Source organism: Anolis carolinensis, chromosome 5 (assembly GCF_035594765.1).
Source record: "Anolis carolinensis isolate JA03-04 chromosome 5, rAnoCar3.1.pri, whole genome shotgun sequence".
Lineage (NCBI taxonomy): Eukaryota > Metazoa > Chordata > Lepidosauria > Squamata > Dactyloidae > Anolis > Anolis carolinensis.
Window position 1 is genome coordinate 37,838,691 of NC_085845.1, and position 20,449 is coordinate 37,859,139.

At 38.6% G+C, this 20,449-nt stretch overlaps 1 protein-coding gene across 9 annotated transcripts in view; it reads right to left on the reverse strand.

Moving 5' to 3' along the window:
- sclt1 (sodium channel and clathrin linker 1) overlaps positions 1 to 20,449 on the reverse strand; it is a 54,164-nt gene that overhangs the window by 2,608 nt on the left and 31,107 nt on the right. For 5 of the 9 annotated variants that reach the window (XM_062983656.1, XM_062983655.1, XM_062983657.1 and 2 more), the window contains 4 exons: positions 19,801 to 19,997; positions 5,523 to 5,601; positions 4,547 to 4,642; positions 1,860 to 2,262 (listed from right to left, as the gene is read on the reverse strand). In XM_062983656.1, the coding sequence (XP_062839726.1) occupies positions 2,200 to 2,262; positions 4,547 to 4,642; positions 5,523 to 5,601; positions 19,801 to 19,997 (435 nt within the window). In that variant the 3' untranslated portion in view covers positions 1,860 to 2,199. Of the gene's footprint in view, positions 1 to 954; positions 1,057 to 1,859; positions 2,263 to 4,546; positions 4,643 to 5,522; positions 5,602 to 12,469; positions 12,644 to 19,800; positions 19,998 to 20,449 lie in introns of those variants that run through there. The other 4 variants (XR_010007036.1, XM_062983654.1, XR_010007035.1 and 1 more) reach the window with 3 other exon arrangements.

The following is a 20,449-nucleotide window of genomic DNA, read 5'->3' on the forward strand; positions in this document are numbered from 1 at the left end:
AGTCCTTGGATCCCATCTCCTAGAGTTCTTGTATGTGGAGGCCAACCCAAGGGCCTGCAAGTTTTTGATTTTCTTTGTTGAGATGTAACCCAACCCAATGCTGAGGATTCCTCTTTTTCTCTGTCGCAAGCCCCTTTACTCTCAAATGTCCTGAATCCATAATTATCCCTTCCTCTTCTCATGCTTTTTGCAGAGTAGTTACTCTTAGACTCCATATTTTTTCTCTTCTTTTTAGTATACCATATTTCATCACATAATAGTCCACCCTTTATTTAGATTGCCTCCCCGCTGTAAACGGCTTAGCGTTCCCTTCCACTCACTCACCCACCCACTCGCCACTGCTTTGCTTACTTGCCCACTCACCCATCTATTCAGCTACCCCCTTCCAGGAATGATGGATGGATGGGTGTGCGAGTGGTTGCATGATTGGGTGTCCAAGTGGATGGATGGGTGCCGTTTAATAAAAAGTTATTGTTTCAGTACAAAAAAGGCACGTTTTGGTGTAACAGTTGCGCTTTGCTCACTCCGTTATAAAGAGGGAGAAAGTGCGACTATTGTGAGAAATACAGCATTTGTTTTGCTGGGAATTCATTGCATCTCTATTCAATTTTTCCTTCTTTCAAAATCTGTGCTATTATTCAATTAAACTAAAGGTTCTCCTATAGTGTTAGTTTTAAAAGCCAGCTCTAATGGATAAACCTGCTATTTTGGCAAAAACAGAAGTGGACTGCAAAAAAGGAGAGGTTGCCCTAGCATCAAGACTAAACATTTCTCTACAACTGTTCCTGAGGCACCTACTCTGAATTAAGCTTTGGAGGTTAAATATCTATTTGCTAAGTCACTGTGGCAGTACTTTTTGATAACTGGATATTATGACTGAATATTTTGCAACAAAGAACTTTAGAATAGCCATTGGTGTAATTGCAACATTTATAAAGTTACAAAAGTACAGACCTCAGAAGAGTTGAATTTCAATAGTTTCCAATGAATGTCCAATTGAATGTAATACATTCATTCTTGGTAGTGATGTTACAAATATTCATGCATATAACATTCCTGTTCAGCAAAATTATTAATAGTCAGAATGTTAGCTTAAAGTACAATTAAATAAAGTACAGATACTTGCTAGCCAAAAAGTAGTCTACGTTTTAGACCAGCACTCTAGAACAGGGCTTCTTAAACATTTTCCACTTGCAACCCCTTTTCGCCCAGGAAATTTTTATGTGACCCTAGGTATATATACCTGTTTTACATTGGTTTAATTATGCAGTATTTTATTATATGTTGAAACTGGGCTTGTCCCCATGTGAGCCGCCCCGACTCCCCTCTGGGGAGATGGGAGCGGGATATAAAAATAAATTATTATTATTATTATTATTATTATTATTATTATTATTATTATTATTATTATTATATAAAGTACATATAAAAATAAAACATTTGCTGATAATAAATCAGCATTTGTAAGGATTGCTAGACAGGCTGATTTTCTTTTTTGTGGAATATAGCTGAAGCATTTTATGCAAAGTCCACTACACATACTGCATGACATTGCTAACAGATTTGTGTAAATGAGTGACATTCAGAAAACTTTTTTTACTATTGTCAAATTTTGCAGGACCCTAACATTGAGCTAAGGGGACCTCATTTGGGATTGTGATCCACAGTTTAAGAAGCAGTGATCTAGAAATGCCCACTCAGTTAAAGAAACTCACTAGGTGACATGAGGCAAGTTGTACATTTCCAGACACAGAGGAAGGCAGTGACAAAGCTTTCCTGAACAAATCTTGCAAGGAAAACCCTATACTAGAATTGTTATCAGAGCTGATTTGAAAGCATATATACACAACAAAAAAAGCTTCCAGTTCAGCAGCTAGATATATTTCTGATTTGTAGGCAAACTGCTGTACATTTTTTTCCATTTTAAAGCCAAAAAACAAAACATTGTGGTGTATGGTACATTTATTTTTTACATGCAGATAAAGGGAAACCACCCTTCCATCTGGCTTTGCTTTCATTCATCATGCAGTTTTTGGTGTTGCTTGTTTAATGTTTATTGGGAGAAAGCCACAAAAATGTTTTTCTTTGCTCAAGCAACAAGGTATTTTTATATATAAAAAGTCAATACATAATAGGACTTAGTGTTTCAAGTTTGCTCTTCAGTAAGTATATAAACTATGGAAGAACAACACATTACATTTAAATATTTTCCAGCTCTATTGAGGAGGCAGTCTTTTTTTTCTGCATGATAACTGCACCAAGCTGCAATGTAAAACAAAACAATAATTAGTTTCTTTCTTCAAAGGGGATCTCAAAAGTAATTGGATTATAGTGCAAGCAGCAGTAGATATGAGATAAGGAATTATTTTACTTAATTCCAATGATCCATCTATATATATAAAAGAGTGATGGAATTCGAGCACCGAGCAAAACAACAAAATTAAACACCCCCCAACATAGAAATTTAACTACACAACCCATCACCCACGCCTTCAGGTTGAAACAACACAAAATCACGTCATGCACCTCCACATCGGCAGAACCCAGAACCCACCATGGGAGCCATGATGCCAGGGAGGGAAAAGAGAAGCCCTCATGGCCGCCGGCTAGAGGGAAGGCAGGCAAAGCTGTCCCCTGGGTCCTAGCACCTGCCCATCATCCGAATTATTTACAGTACTGCCTCACTTATCCAAGCCTCGCTTATCCAAGCTTCTGGATTATCCAAGCCATTTTTGTAGTCAATGTTTTCAATATATCATGATATTTTGGTGCTAAATTTGTAAATACAGTAATTACAACATAACATTACTGCATATTGAGCTACTTTTTCTAACAAATGTGTTGTCTAACATGATGTTTTGGTGCTTATCTCCACAATCTCCACCATATAAATAATAATAGAATCCTACAGTCACACAGATAGGAGAGACCCCTAAAGGCCATCCAGTCCAACCCCTTCCTGCCATGGAGAACACAATCCAAACATTCCCAACAGATGGCCATACAGCCTCTTCATAATAATAATACTAATAACAATATCACGCAATCCTTATGTTTCCACACACCCCTAAGAATCATCCAGTACAACCACCTTCTACCATGCAAGACCACACAATCCAAACACTCCTGACAGATGGCCATCCAATATCTCCACAATCTCCACCATATAAATAATAATAGAATCCTACAGTCACAGAGATAAGACAGACCCCTAAAGGCCATCCAGTCCAACCCCTTCCTGCCGTGGAGAACACAATCCAAACATTCCCAACAGATGGCCATGCATCCTCTTCATAATAATAATACTAATAACAATATCACGCAATCCTTATGTTTGCAGACACCCCTAAGAATCATCCAGTACAACCTCCTTCTACCATACAAGACCACACAATCCAAACACTCCTGACAGATGGCCATCCACCCACTATACAATAATAATGATGATAATAAAAATAATAATCATGATGATAACAGCAACAATAATAAGAATAATAATAATCATAGAACTATACCATCCAATACTTTGGAGACACCCCTAACGACCATCCAGCCCAACCCTTTCTACTATGCACCAAGACACAATCTAACCATTCACAACACTTGGACAACGTATGCATACTATACAATACTACACAGCGACCAAGACCCCCTCTACTCTCACCACTTTCACATTACACAAACAACCAAATACATACTAAACATAAAGACAACTATACAACAGACATTCAATACCACCACTAACTCAAATTTCTCACCAACACCACCAGACAACGCCACAGCAACGCGTGGCCGGGCACAGCTAGTTTAAGTTATAAAATGCAAGGTTTACTATACTCATCACCATGATGAATATATTGAGAGAAGCTGCAATTAAAAGTTAACAGAACTAAACCATGTTCAGGCAAAGTTATTAGGGTATTAACTCCAAAACATTCTAGTTTTCAATATACAGCTGTTCTGCCATTCCAGCTAAGAACACTGATTTCTATATGCTTTGCTGGGTAGACCTGCTCTGATAACAAACTGTGAGCCTAAGGCATCAGTATGTTCCTGGACAATTTCCAGTACTGCATTTCATTTCCATCTTGCCAAATGCATTTCAACACTATGGCTTTCAATCACTACAGCAACCATGTATGAATTGATGTGCAGTGATGGTAATTGGGAAGAACTACTTATCTAGGCTCTGAATATATAGTGATAAGATATTTACTATGCCTCTCCAACCCGATAAGTGTGAGGTTAGAAGAGTATATGACCAAATCTGCTTTAATGCACACTTTACATAAGGCAACTTAAGCTGCAACCTAGATATACAAAGGTGGTTGGAACAGATGTTTTGAAATGAATCCACAAAAACCAGTTAGGCATCTATCTTTTATTAAACTCTACAATATTTATAATTCTGTATATGGATTAATTATAACAGAACTAGTAAATACACTTTTCGCCTTTGTTTCTTGGGAAAAATTAAAAGTAGGATTTTGGCTAATTGTAAAATTGCTCATTGCACCCCTGTATTATGGGCATTGCCTTTAGATACCTGTTGAGATGCTATAGCTGCCCTCTCCTCTGCCTGGCTTAATCGCCTTTGAAGTCTGTTGACTTTTTCTTGAAATTCCATCATTATTTTTTCATCCTATATAAATGAAGCAACTCATTACAAATGTAACAATCTATTATAAATTCATACATATTGAGAAAAAAAGCGTAGAGAGTGAAAAATCTTAGCCAATGGCGAATTTAGGAGTTATACAGTAACAAAGGCAAAAGACAGATCGATCTTCATGTGAGGAATTTCCAGACTTCAGTGAGGGAAAATGTATGCACATATTCACACACACACCGTATTTCATTGCATAATAATTGCAGTTGAGTAATATTCGCACCCTTGATTTACCAGTGTAAGCCTCCATCTGCTTCCCCACCCACCCACGTGCCCAAAAACCCACCCTCCATCATACCCATCTACTCATGCATGCTTGCACGAACACTCACTCGGATGCCCAACCATCCTATTATTACGTGATGACTATTATGCAATGAAATATGGTATATACACATACAATGAAATATAATTTTAAGTTAGGAACAAACAGTAATGTTAACTTTATACATATAAGGGCTGGGTACAGTTGTTCTGAAATGCTTTTATTATTATTAGCCTTTGGTGAGCATTAAAAGAGATGGGCGAGAAGTGAGTCTGTTACTGTAGAAAACACTTTCAGAAAATGGTGGCATTTCTAGAAAACCCTTTTCAAGATTAAACCACAAAAATGTATGAATATATATGGGTACCAATATTTTGTTTTTAATAGAAAGCAGCTATGTTAATAACTTCTTAGCATTTTTCCCCAGTGTGTGGACAGGACAAGATTTTTGGCTATGAACTACTTGGAAAAAATCGCCAAATCTGCAAGCAATACTTGAATCAATGGTTCATACCAAAACAGTTTAACACTGTTCCAAGATCTGCCTCATATTCAAGCATAAAATCTGGATGAGGTTAATTATCCTACCTCAATAATCTTCTCATTTGCTCTTTCCAGCTGACAAAGTAAGTCCTGGGTGTGAATTTTTTGACGACTCAGCTCACTTCTATCAAACAAGATAAAATAATTTTATTAATGAAATCAATGTTGAGGTAACTGCTTTACAGAGAAATTTGGGGTAGTCATGCATTTCTCCCTCACATTCTGCCAAATTCCTATTTTCTTACAGTTTAGACATATTCACACAGTGCTTAAATAAGGCATAAAATTCTGTCTTATCCTGGAACCTAACCATTGTTAGCCCTGGTAAGTATTTGGGTGGGAGACCATCAAGAATGCCAGGTGCTATAGCTTATATTTCAGAGGAAAGAATTGGGAAAACCATCTCAGAATTCCTTGGGTAAGAAAACCTGTCGAAATTCATGTGGTCGCCTATAAATCAAATGATCTCTATATAGATGCATATTTGCTCACTGCAGAGCTGTATCCGGAAACTCACAAAGCTAAGACGTGGGAGTAGATGCTGTGGCATCCTGTGCTTGAACAATTTCTCAAAGAATGTTATTTTTATCACAAGACTCATTTAGAGGTTACTTGTTTCATTTTTCTGAATTGTATTACACAAAGTAGCTCCTTCAAAAGGATGTTTGCAGAATGAATGTTTCCAATCTCTGAGAGACACATCAGTCTTCTGTGCATTGACATAGCAGGTTTGCACTCCCTTAAATTTACTAAACATGAATAAAATAGAATCTCATGTCTTTGTGAACAGGCTTTGCACATTGTTTAGAACAGGGGTCCCCAAACTAAGGCCCAGGGGCCAGATGTGGCCCTCCAAGGTCATTTACCTGGCCCCCGCCCTCAGTTTTATAATATATTTTTATATCAGTTCTAATAATATAATATATTGTATATACATATAATATTGATACTAATATTATGTTACACAATATAATACTAATATTAATACCATATAATAATATTAATTCTATATTACATATAATATTACAGTATAGTGGTATAGTTCAATATAGTAATATATAATGCTAATATTCTGTTATGCTAGTAATATAATATATTGTATGTACATACAGCTGCTCTGAGTCCCCTTCGGGGTGAGAAGGGTGGGATATTAATGTAGTAAATAAATGCAGTAAATAAATAATTAATTTTAGACTTAGGCTCGGCCAAACTCTGAAATGACTTGAAGGCACACAACAACAACAATCCTAATTAACTTGGCTATCTCATTGGCCAGAAGCAGGCCCACATTTTCCATTGAAATCCTGATAGGTTTATGTTGGTTAAAATTGTTTTCATTTTAAAATATTGTACTGTTCTTTCATTGTTGTTGTTGCTGTTTTGCACTATAAAAAATAAGACATGTGCAGTGTGCATAGGAATTTGTTCGTTTTTTTTTTTCAAATGATAATTCGGCCCCTCAACTGTCTGAAGGATTGTGGACTGGCCCTCTGATTCAAAAGTTTGAGGACCCCTGGTTTACATCTATGCTATGTTGCAAACCTTCATATTGTGTTCCATCTGAGATTATTTTTTTGAGTCAAAAACTTCACATTGTGTGAATCTGACACTATTTCTTTTATTTGTATTCCACCTTTTTCCTGGAGAAGGGTCAACAGTAGTGATCATAGTTTGTGCCCTTTGATCCCAACTACTGGTTTTGTTTGCTGTACTTTATACCTGAGCTCCTATAAATCTAAAATCGGGATGATTACCCTCTTTTCCTTCCTACCTGGTTTCTGAATGCACCTCTCAAGATGTCCATATAAAAAGATCTTCTGAATAAGATGTTCTTTGCTGAAGTATTGCATTTTGGTAAATAACAAATCAATGCTATTTCACACCTGCCTTGTGTTGTCATTCCCATCCTTTTCACTTATGCATTGAGGATTTACTCTTCAGTCAGAGCTTTTGAGTTTTGAACTCAAGTAAATGATATATGAACATGTCAAGAAATTAAACTTACAGAATTATCTTTGGAATCCTAAGAATCCTCACTAGTTTCAAAAGAGCCACTTTTGGTACGTCTTTGAACAACTCACTTCAGTATTGTACAAAGCAAGTTGACTATTGCTCATATACAGGCTCTGCACCTTCTCTATGAACCCTACTTTTCATCTAAGACTATCATATAAGGGCAAAGTGGTTCCCTCAAGAATTTTCCACCTACAGCTTCCCCTTTATGTCATAACGGAAGGGATTGATGAGGCCTGTACTGCAACATATAAGTAGAGCATAAAGTTAGCTATCCAATTTTTTACCTTATCCAAACTCAGGCTTTGATTTGTTTACCTTTTCCCAGGTTATCCTAGTCAATTTACCTAATACTTTGGGCAATTGCAACTTTCAGGTGTCTGGGAATTGCATACATACAGTACACTCAAAGAATTTCAAGTATGCCACATATCAGGTACGCAATTGATTTTCACCAACCTGGTGATGGCAACTAAACTGCATGTACTTCCTTTTAGAAAAAAGTACATATAACAGTTAAAAGGAGCTGCAGAACAAATAACTGTCATTTCCAGTATTACACTACACTAGTTGGAAGAAAGAGATCTTTTGCACTTTCCGTCATCTTCACAGAGAAAACAAGTTACAGAAATAAAGGGATACTTGTATGATCACTCCTTGTTGGTATCCTTCTTTTCCCTGCTTTTTCCGTGCTATAGGGTCACAAACTGAGAATTCTTCTCCAGAGGTCTACTGTACCTCAGAAGTTATCTTTCAGGAGCAGCATGCTGATGATAACTGACTTTGTCTCATACAATCTATTCATACAACTGACATGATTTATCAGTCTAAAACTAAAAAAGCACATATGGAGGCTTCTCTCATGTCCCCGCATGGAGCTGGAGCTGATAGAGGGAGCCCATCCGCGCTCTCCCCGGGTGGGAATCGAACCTGGCAGCCTTCAGGTCAGCAACCCAACCTTCAAGTCACAAGACTTTTATCCTCTAGGCCACCGGAGGCTCCACAGTTACTGAGATCAAACACAATCCAAGTCTTATTACTAATAACACTGTGCTAATGTCTCAAAAAATGTAATTAAGGCTAAAACCTTGAGCACATTCATGAAGGAGCAAAGTTCCACTGAACACATTGGGAAATTGTTCTAAACATACATAAGATTCATAAACGGCAAAAGAAAAATAAAACTGACTGCTAGAGTAATCAGTTCTAAAATGTTCTCCAAATTAAAATAGTCAATGAAATGGTATAGAAAAATGTTCAAATGTCTATTATCAAATGCTACAAATAGAAAACAAAAGGTGAGCTGTGGTAATACCAAAGCAGAAAAGATAATAAATCTGCCAGCTGTGGAAAGTGTTTAATGCAAAATTCTCATGTGACACATACAGCATATTCCAGATGTTTTTCTGTTGAGTTATGCCATAATATGCTTCAGTTATTCTTAGTAATGATATATTTTGTAGACTGCCAGTACCTGCAGCTGTTCCTCATCCTGTTAATGTTTTTAATCAATATCTTAAAATAAACAAGTATCATGGCCAAGTATTACAGAATGTCAGCCAAAAATAATGAGGTAGAAATGAAAGGAGGACTCAGAGGCCCCCAAATGTGATGTAATTTATTTAATAGACTAGATGATATGTCAAAGGACATTATTACAGCTATTACTCAATGGATAGTTCTACCATTCCACAAAGATCAGTGTGGGATATCCCAAGAGATTTGTACAAGCAAATTATTAGAGATACAAGGGCATAACGATGCATGAAAAACAAAACTGATGCAGTCTAAGGTGGAAGTTTTCCAAATAGTGTTTAGGGGAACCAAACAGCTACCAAGGGAACTTGTATCAGAAATTCATGTACAAGGTAACGGAAAAGCCTGTGTACCACATCTGGAAAGGTACAAGGAGGAGCAGCCAGAGGAAGCTGCAGACACTCCAGTGTGGATGAAGTAGCTAATGTTTTTGCTTTGAACTGTTCAGCTGTGAATAGTGACAACCCAGCAGTCCAACTGGATTCAACAGGAATTACACCAGCTTATTGTATTACCAATAGCTCTTAATGTGTTAAAACAATTTGGTTTTGAAGGCATTTCTGAGTGTCTGCATTTAGGATTGTTCATTTGAATTAATATCTCTCAATGCAGAAGGGTAAAGGATTCTAAACTTCACAATATCATTTGTGACCACAGGAATAAACAATAGGGCTGTATACCGATCTGTTTTTCAAAAGGGGTTCACCAGATCACCTGCAATGGCATGGGTGGCGCTGCCATGTTTTTGTTTAGCCACAACAAAACTGAGTTTCTTTTGGCTACAGGTGGAGCATGTTGAGGCAGCCACATGCACACATGGGTTTTCCTGTGAGCCCTGCTGACTGCCTGAGCCATCAGAAGAAGAAAGCCGCTCACGCGCTATGCTGTTAGGATTGCTTTGCTTGCTTAATTCTATTTTTTCTTTTGGCAATTCAATATTCTTAGTTTAATATCTTTCATTCCTTTTTTACAATTTTGCTATGGAAGTGAAGGTGGGCTTACGTGAGGGGAGGGCTGTGAATGGGCATTGGGAGGGGGATGTTTCGTTAAATATTGGGGTGGTTTATTGAAGTGAGGGCATAGCCTGACACTTCTGAGTCTCCACGGGGAGAATTCAATTCCTCCCCGGCCCTATCTTTTTGCTTCTCTCTATACTCAGTCCTGCACCTTCCTCCCCCCCCCCCCCCAAAAAAAATACTTTTAAAAATTACAAAACAGCCCCTTCACATTCACCTCTTTAACTAACTCTCACTTACTTCCCTCCCCTGCCCTACCTTGTGTATTCCTGCCCTAGTTCACCTGGCTTGTATATGCATACGTGCCCTCTGGCTTATGTACTCCTTTTAAAAGGAGATTTGATTTTTAGAAAGTTTAAGAATTTCCTTAAAACCACTGGATGACCCAAGCGTTCTGAAACTTTGAAGGCTAGAAGAGATAAATGTGTCCTCCAAGTATAGCCACTGTTGTTCCGACAACCCTAAAAATGATAGAAAGAGGAGCCTTGGAAGTCCACCCATTGCCACCAATGGGCCGGAACTTCCCGGAGTAAAAACTGATCTTCTGGCTGCTGGATTGAAAAATGGCATTCTGTCTTCCCAAATTTGGGTAGCTCCTGAAAAACGGGAAAGGAGGGGGAGCACCAAAATCGGGACACCAAAACAGCACTGGGTTTATCCGAATTGCACACCCCTAATAAACCAGAGTGTGATGTTAGAAACCATTACTATAAAATGTGACCATTATCTAGCAATCTCTGAAGAACAAGCTTTCTAGCAGACTTAGAAGAGTTAGAGTGACCTATTTTTCTATATTTCCAACATTTAAACTTGCTTTCCAGCAAATTAGCTTTTAAAGTGTCTCTCAATATGACAGGCCTCCTTACTAAGTGAAAAGACTAATAAATACTAGACACAGAGGTCACTTTCTAGCATCAGGAGCATGAACAATTAACATACACTGAATCAGCAGTATTGAGATCTGAGCATCATAAGACACTTCAAGATGTTCCCTTGGAGACTTGTTAAAACTGAGCCCGGACACTCACTTATTTAAATGCCCGGAGCTATTCAACTATACATACTTCAATTGGTATTTCATCTTGGCCTTATCTATTTTATGTATCCAAAGACTTGGAATAATATGCTTAACAAATTGGTTGAAAAATACTTTAAAAATAGCATATCACATACTCAAATTATGCCAGTTGAGCACAACTCTTAGTCGACCTATTAAGACTATGTAATCTCAGATTACTGTGGCATAGTGATGTTATGCCATCATAGGAAAATATAACTGCAGTGCTAATATCGAGGACGTGCACGCAAATGTGTGTGCAGGAAGACTTCAAGATGCAGTCAGAAAGAAATGGAGTACTGAGCAGCATCTTTAGAAATTAACAACATAGAATTATGAATCCACAAAATGCTCACATTATCCCAAACAGATGAATGTGGTTACTGCGTAAAAGTTGTCCCTTCTTAAACAAGCTCCCGCATAGATAATAGTGTCTTTTCTAAAGCTCTTCCACAAATAATTCACCAACTACTAACATGAACAGTTCAAATATTACAAAATACTATCACCACTGCTTGGAGACAAAGCCACCTTTCAAAACTTCTTAGAAGTTGCAGAATAAGAATAAAAGCAGACGTGACAGAATAAGGTGTGTCAGTTTAAATATACAATTGTCCAATCATATGGAAGGGTTGATCAGAGTTGCAAAAGGGTTATGTAGGATCAGAGCATTTCCTATATCTGCATCTTTCCTCCACACAGCCCTCCTCCAAATGACTAGTCAGCTCCTAATAATTAATAGCTAACTTGGAGAATAATGTTTTCTATGCTGGGAAAACATGGAAATACAACTTGACTGTCCAAAATGTTTTGCATATTGCAGTGCTTTAAAACCAATTTGATGTGGAAGACTGACAGGGTCCCGCTCCTTCCCCATCTGCCAGAACTGCTATAATACTTATGCCAATGATCACAGCTCTTTTTTTCCTGATAAGATGTCATAGATTGGAGTAGTGAGACATGAGGCACTTGAAGACTGTGTGTTGATCGGCCGTGCACCGACCTCCACACATTTAAAAAAATCACACACAGACGTCTTCCAAGAAAAATAGAAACAAACCAACAAAAGTCCCATGGTGATCAGCGAGTGGCAATGGGGGCAGGACTGTGAAATCTGGAAGACTGGCACATGGGCAGTGGATATGGACTCAGTCGCTCTATCTCAAGGTCCAAGGCAGAGAAGTAGTCTGGCAACTATATCCATGACTGAGCAGCCCTTTTTAGAATCTGCTCTGCTCACCACACATGGGAAAGGAGCTAGAAAAGGTGCCCTAAACATAGTCTGCCTCTCTTATCCCTGACTGGACTGCCAGAGGGGTCACCACTCTGCGGCCAGAAAAGAAAAATGAACTTTGGAACATGGAACATACCGACACTGTTGGATAACACTGACAGCGAACGCCCCGAATGCAGGACTGCTATCATTTAAAGGGAGCTGGGAAGCTTCAATATCGACATAGCAGCACTTCAGGAGACCCGGAGAGCAGGAGAGGGACAGCTGAAGGAAGAAAAAGGAGGCTACACCTTCTTCTGGAAGGGACTACCTAAAGAAGAACGGAGAATACATGGAGTTGGCTTTGCTATCAGAAATGACCTGGTGAAGCAACTGACTGAAGCACCCATTGGCATTAACGAATGACTCTCAACCCTCCGAATTAACCTTGCCAAAAACCAACAGGCAACCCTCATAAGTGCCTATGCACCAACATTAGATGCTGACGAAGACATCAAGGAAAATTTTTGTCAGCTGGACACTGTCCTATCGGAGATAGCTAAGAGGACAAAATCATCCTACTGGGGGATTTTAATGCAAGAGTCGGACGGGACTCCGACCTGTGGCCAGGGATCATAGGAAAAGACAGGGTCGGAAACAGCAACTCAAATGGCATCCTGCTTCTCACTAAATGCGGAGAACACAACCTTGTCATCACCAACATGCTCTTCCGCCCAGAATAACAAGCTCAAGACATCATGGAAGCACCCCCAGTCAAAGCATTGGCACCTCTTGGACTATGTAATTACACGTGCCAGAGACCGCTGCGATGTGCTTCTCACAAGAGCCATGACAGGTGCCAATGACTGCTGGACAGACTACAGGTTAATCCGATTCACAATGGCTATCAAGATTACCCCCAAACATAGACTCCAAGGAAGAAAAATAAGGCACAAAATGAACACCCAAGCCCTTCAGGAGCCCTCCAAACGAGCCCTTCTCCAAACAACACTCAAGGATCATCTACCCACAGAACACCCCGAAAATGTTGAGGAACATTGGAACACACTGAAGACCTCCATCATCACAGCCTGCAAAGAAACCATTGGATACTAAACTAAGAAACATCAAGACTCGTTTGACAATAACGACCAAGAGATCCAACAGTTAATTGATAACAAAAGGAAAGCCTTCCAAACATGGCAGAGACACACCAGCTGTGCTGCTAAGACAAAGATCTATGCTAGTGCAAAAGCTGAAGTCCAAAGAAGGACCAGAGAACTTAAAAACATCTGGTGGACAAAGAAGGCTGAAGAAATCCAACACTTTGCAGACACCCATGATGCTGAGGGATTTTTCAAAGCCACAAAGATCATTTACGGACCAAGAAACCATAGCATATAGCCTCTACGCTCATCAGATGGAATCAAACTTCTGAAGGACAAAACATAAATTGCACTATGTTGGAAAGAGCACTATCAGAGCCTGCTGAATCGCAGCTCCAATGTGGCCCAAGAGGTTCTCTCACAAATCCCGCAACAACAAACCAGGGATGAGTTTGCAGCACTGCCTAGTTTGGAAGAAGTCAGCAATGCCATCAGCCAACAAAAAAAACAACAAAGCCAGCGAACCTGAGCGGATACAACAACTCCACCAGCTCATTGAAAAGGTGTGGGTGACTGAGAAAATCCCAGCAGACTTCAAGGATGCCACCATCATCACCCGTTTCAAGAAAAGGGATAGAACAGACTGCGGAAACTATCGCGGTATCTCCCTTCTAACTTCCGCTGGGAAAATTCTCACAAAAATCCTTGCAAATCGCCTTCTTCCTGTCTCAGAAGACACCCTTCCAGAATGGCTTCCCCCCCCCTCCAGAGGAGCAGTGGACATGATCTTCACTGCATGACAGCTGCAAGAAAAATGCAGGGAACAAAATCAACCTCTGTACATGGCATTCATTGACCTTGCAAAGGCCTTTGACACAGTGAATCGCAGTGCTCTCTGAACCATCCTCCAAAAAATCGGATGCCCTGACAAATTTTTGAACATCCTGCGGCTCCTCCATGATGGCAACAGTCTTGGACAGCAATGGCTCCCAAAGCGATCCATTTAAGGTGGAATCAGGTGTGAAGCAGGGATGTGTTATTGCCCCTACCTTATTTTCTATCTTCATTGCTATGATACTTCACCTTGTTGATGGAAAGCTTCCCACCGGAGTGGAAATAATCTATTGGACAGACAGCAAGCTAATTAACCTCAGCAGACTGAAAGCCAAAACCAAGGTCACCACAACATCTATTATAGAACTCCAATATGCTGATGACAACGTAGTCTGTGTGCATTCAGAAGACCTACAAGCCACTTTAAACACCTTTGCAGAAGCATATGAGAAGCTCGCCCTCTCACTGAACATCGAGAAAACCAAAGTGCTCTTCCAACAGGCACCAGCTACTCCCTCTGCAATGCCAGGGATACAGCTTAATGGTGCAACATTAGAAAATGTTGATCATTTCCGCTACCTTGGCAGCCACCTCTCCACAAAAGTCAACATTGACACTGAAATACAACACCGCCTGAGCTCTGCCAGTGCAACATTTTTCCAAATGAAGCAGAGAGTGTTTGATGACTGGGACATCCGTAGAGACACAAAGGTGCTCGTTTACAAAGGTGCTCCCAACCCTGCTCTACGCCTGCAAAACGTGGACGGTCTACAGACGTCACACTCAACTCCTGGAGCATTTCCATCAGCGTTGCCTCAGAAAAATCCTGCAAATCTCTTGAGAAGACAGGCAGACAAATGCCAGTGGGCTTAAAGAAACAAAGACCACCAGCATTGAAGTGATGCTCCTATGCCATCAACTCCGCTGGACTGGCCACATTGTCCGAATGCCATCTCCAAAAGCAGTTACTCTACTCTGAACTCAATAACGGAAAACAAAATGTTGATGGGGAGGAAAAGAGATTTAAAGATGGGCTTAAAACCAACCTTAAAAACTGTGGCATAGACACCGAGAACTGGGAAGCCCTGGCCCTTGAGCACTCTAATTGGAGGTCAGCTGTGACCAGCAGTGCTGTGGAGTTCGAAGAGGCACGAATGGAGGGTTTAAGGGAGAAACATGCCAAGAGGAAGCCCCGTCAAGCCAACCCTGACCGGGACCACCTTCCACCTGGAAACCGATGTCCTCACTGTGGGGAAAACATGCAGATCAAGAATAGAACCCACCCTCAAGACCCCACAATTGGAAGATCATCATCCTCGAACTACGAGGGATCGCCTAAGTAAGTAAGTAAGTAAGTAAGTAAGTATATGAGTGGTACTACAAATATTGATTGTGCTGAAGCATAGATAATATGGCTTTGTCTAAGCAAGCTGTATCATTGCTGTAAATGTTTTCTCCTCTCCTTTTCTGCTCTCCTTTTGTTGGCAGGGTAAAAATCATTGCATGAATTGGTTGTACACAAGTGTTTAAAATTGTTTTTTAAAATATGTATTGTAACATTTTAAAATGATTTTATACTTTTAAAATTTAAGGATGTTTTAATATGGTAGGTTGTTAAATTGTGTTTTCCCTTTATAATCAATTTTAAAGTTCTGTCTGCAGGCCTAATTAACTTGACTCCACACTTCCCACTGAGCTAGACTTTTTAATCGCAGTCACAAAAATACAGTCAATTTAAAATACAAATACTGCTCTAGCAAATCACAAATTGATAGAAGTAGGAACATTTAGCAAAAAAAGAAGAAGAAGCAATAATTAGATTTATTCCACTGAAGACTTTATAGCAAGGAGGGATGGTGGGTTCTACTATCTGTCATAGAGCATCAGTATGGAGCCTGTCCTACAGTTCCCAATAAAATAAATCCCATCAAAGCTACTAACCAAAAGTTTCCAGATGGTATTTCTGTGTAGGCATTACCTTTATGTGTCTGAATGCACAGATGAAAACTATAAAACATTATTTACAGGTAAGCAACTGTTGTACCCTTGCAGCAGCCTCAATTCCCACTTGGATAGATAATAAGGATTTTAAAAAAATAATTGACGTATATTCCTATCAATTTAGCTGGTGTATATTTATATGGTGTGATGGTGCATATTCTACCATTACATAAGAATACACAATAAAATACTATATTACTTCAAATGTAGACATTAGTTTGGAGCAGTGATGAAGGGAAAGAACCATATGGGATTGCAATGCCAGCCAAGCCTCAAATCTGGAGATTAAAGATGCTTGATTGTGGATAATACTGTTATCTCATATTGCAGTAACAAGACGATGCGATGTATTTAACTCACTATTCATGTATACTGTGTATTCACAGATAGGTCAATCTATTAAATGTGTCTTACAGCATGATAACTGGCCATATGACAAGGTTCTTTTCATGAAATGTGCCTTAGATGTAGTTTTTAATAAAGAACGGATAAGAGTTGTTTACGCATGCTCTTGAGAAAAACAGGTTGAAATATGTATTACACTAGTAAATAGAACCTTAAAATGAGCATGATATTGCTGGCTATCACAATATGGACAGATTTTTACAAAGAAAAATGTTTTAGCCTATGTTATATTTCTTTAGTAAGTTTCAAAATCCATAATAGATGCAACAATTTGCCAACTAGTTTATCAGTTTATTTTAAGAGTTATTATTCATTATAGCCACTCACTGAAAGTAGACAAATAATATTGCAATTCTCTGCCTAAATGTAGAAAGGAGTCATTTAAATTCACACAAGTATGTGACAGACTACAATGCCATTTCGAAGCGAATTAAATATGTGCAGGTATATCTTTCATAACTTGTATTTCAATTCATTTATTTTAGTTCAGATTATTGTCAATTGATCTTAACAAAGATAAATAATTTAGGATAAAAAGAATATCCAGCATAAGTTTTGGACTTTTATAACACGCTCTCTTTTACTGGCTTCGAGCTAAGTTATATCTTTCCTTTGAGAAACTATTACCAAACAGCCAACCCAAACCCAAACTCTCCAAACTCCAAACTTTAATCTCTAGTTTTTTTTTCTTTCCTGAAACAGAAGAACTAGCTTTTAACAAAGAGCATAATACAGTCCTTCTTAAATTCATCTGTGTGGGAGCTACAGGTGCTTCTCATCATAGCTTCATGAGCAACTAGAAACATGATGTCTATGCCATAACTTTTTCATATAGTGCTCAATCTTACTATATGCATTTTGTTCAATCATTATGCTATCTTGGAGTAGTTTGGATTGTGCCAATCTCTCAGGAAGTGGTTATTTAATAATGCCTTCCCAGTCCTAGAGGCAGGACCTGACACATGTAGGAATGTATTACTTATTACAAGAAGAATGGTTCATCAGCAGTTTTCAATAACTAACTAAAAGGAAAACAGAATTTCAAGGGAAACTGACCATATTTGTGATATTACTATCTCGCTATGTTATGCCATATTTCAATATTTAAAGCTCAGGAGCATCGAGACACATCATGGAAAAACTGAGTGTAATGGATAGTTCAGTGACATATGTAAGCTGGAACAAAACCATTAAGCTTACAAAACCATTTCCTCTTACAAAAAGCTGTTTACATTATCATGCTTCTAAAGAATAATAAATTATATCCGCATGAGTAACTAGTCAAGGAGAAAACATGAAGAGTAAAAAATAAAAAAGAGAAGCATAAATGAGAATTGAACAACACTTCTAAAATGAATATGGTTTTTTTCTTCTTTTTCTCTTCCCCCAACCTCCAGGAATAACTGATCATCATGTAAACACAATTTATATTACTGTTAGTAAGCTCATCCCATAAAAACATAAATAATGGGGAATAGTTTGCTTTTTGTTCTTAGGAGCCATTTAGGACTAGAAAGTAGAATTCTCTCATTGTTCTAATTAGGATTCAGGCAGCATGTGGTTAAGTCTGCACAAAATCTGGCACTTCAACATTTTTGGCAGCTGAACTGGATACTCAGTGAAAAACCAAATTCTCCATTCCACGTCCTCCAATACTGAATGCTTTTTAGGGAAGATGGTACAGCTGTGTGAGGTATGTGCAGTGCACAAGTTGCTAAATGCCAGATTTTCCTCACTCTGCAGCCCCAAGCATCAATCCTGCTACACCAGAATTGCTTTTTTTTCTACAGGGCAACAGTTGCCTAATCTTGCAGACAGCAGAAGGGACTGTTACCTAGACTATTCATGGGAAGCTTTTTAAAAAGGTGTAACAAAAGAACATTACCATTAATATACATATTCATATTGGGTTTCCATCAACACGTAATCATGATTTAACTCACTGACAACAGACATTTCCCTTCAAACAAACGCATTTGAAACTTCCGAACTTGAAGTTTTCTTCCTTTGAAGTTTCAATTCACTCACAAGGTTATAGGAATAAATGGCAAAAGTTTTACAAATTTAGGACCTTTCCATACAGCCATATAGCCCAGAATATCAAGGCAGATAATCTACAATATCTACTTTGAACTAGGTTATCTGAGTCCACACTGCCATATAATCCCTTTCAATGTGGATTTTATACAGTTGTGTATTTTATTTATTTCTTGTGTCAGAGGTAAATTGAGGGTACAAGTTGTAATGGATTTGCAAATATAGAGATGCTTTTAAGAAAAAAAACTTGGCATTAATATTAAATGTCTTTTGCCCAGTAGCTAGCCACTTGGAGCACCTCCATTATGCATGTAGCAGGGCTCAGAATGCATTGCAGTATGTGGTCTGTGGTTTTCTCTTCTCCACAGTCGCATGTTGCAGACTCCCCTTTGTAGCCCCATTTCTTAAGGTTGGCTCTGCATCTTGTGGTGTGGAAGAGGCGATAGTGGTCGGAACTCAGGCTATTTTGCTAAGAATTCTTTGGGTCAGTTTCACATTAAAGAACTTATCTTGATGTAGCTAAAAATAACAACAGAATCGGATGCTTTCTTTTAGTTCTAGCATTCACATTGCTTGTTTTGTCACCTGCACCTGAGCCGTATGGAGCACTGATGTGGCTCTACAAGCCATATAAGCATAGCAGGAATCTTGGGAACATTGAAAACCAAAGAAATGAATAGCATAAATTTGTATGGGGAAAGAGGTTTTCTGACTACATTCAGAGTAAGAGGAAGAACAAGAAAGCAGTAAGGGTCACTGCACACAGAAGGTGATGAAATGCTAACTGGGAAAAGAGGGAAGATGAAACTCTAGAATACTTTCATTGCCTCAGTCTTCTGCCAAAAAAAGAAAACAGTTCTAAGTGATTAAAATAATCACTAACAGATCTACATATCTGCGTGTGGAATTGCTGATGTCTTGCTCTAGATAGCAGCTTACAATTGCATCCCCTACTCAGAAAGTTGCCCCTTGTTGAAAAGTGTGTGTATGTCATCTGTAACATGCTATGTAAATAGTGATCCCAGGAATAATAAACTCCTCAGTGGAAACAGAGCTGACAACAGTCCTATATTGGTTAAAATGTCAAAGAAAAGAAATCACTTACTTTAAATTATTTATTCTGGTTTCTGTAACTTCTGTTAATTTTTTTGTTTCCTCCTTCCACCGATTCGTTGCCTTCTGTTGAGCTATCAACAGACGTCTCAGTTCAGCAGTGGAGTTTTGGTTCACATCTTCCATTTCTTTCAGCTGCACTTCAAAACCATGCTCTTTTATTAAATGTTCATTCTCCATGGTGCTTATCTACAGTAAAAACAAAAGCCTCACATTTTGGAACAGTAGCAGCTTTTATCTTTTACCATAGGTCTAAAATTTGTAAGTATATTCACATACACATTAATGCTGTAATTACCTTTAAGAGATTATTGAGCATTTAATTGAGGACTCAAGCACACATTGAAAGAATCTATTTCACAATGACTTCACCTTCTTTTACTAAGCCCAGTTAACAAGTCAGTTGGGCTGAAAGGCTTTCATTTAAATAATTGAAATTCCCTTGAGGAAACATGCAGATGACTACAACTGATTACCAATGGCGAGTAATAACTGTTTGTAGCCAAACAGATATTTCATCTTTTACTTATTTCCTTACTGAATACTTGATGCTGTACAGTAGTCTTGTTTAGTTTTGTTGTTCCCAGAGTTGAATATTGGGACGATCTATTTTCTCTCCTTCCCATAGCTACTAATTGGTC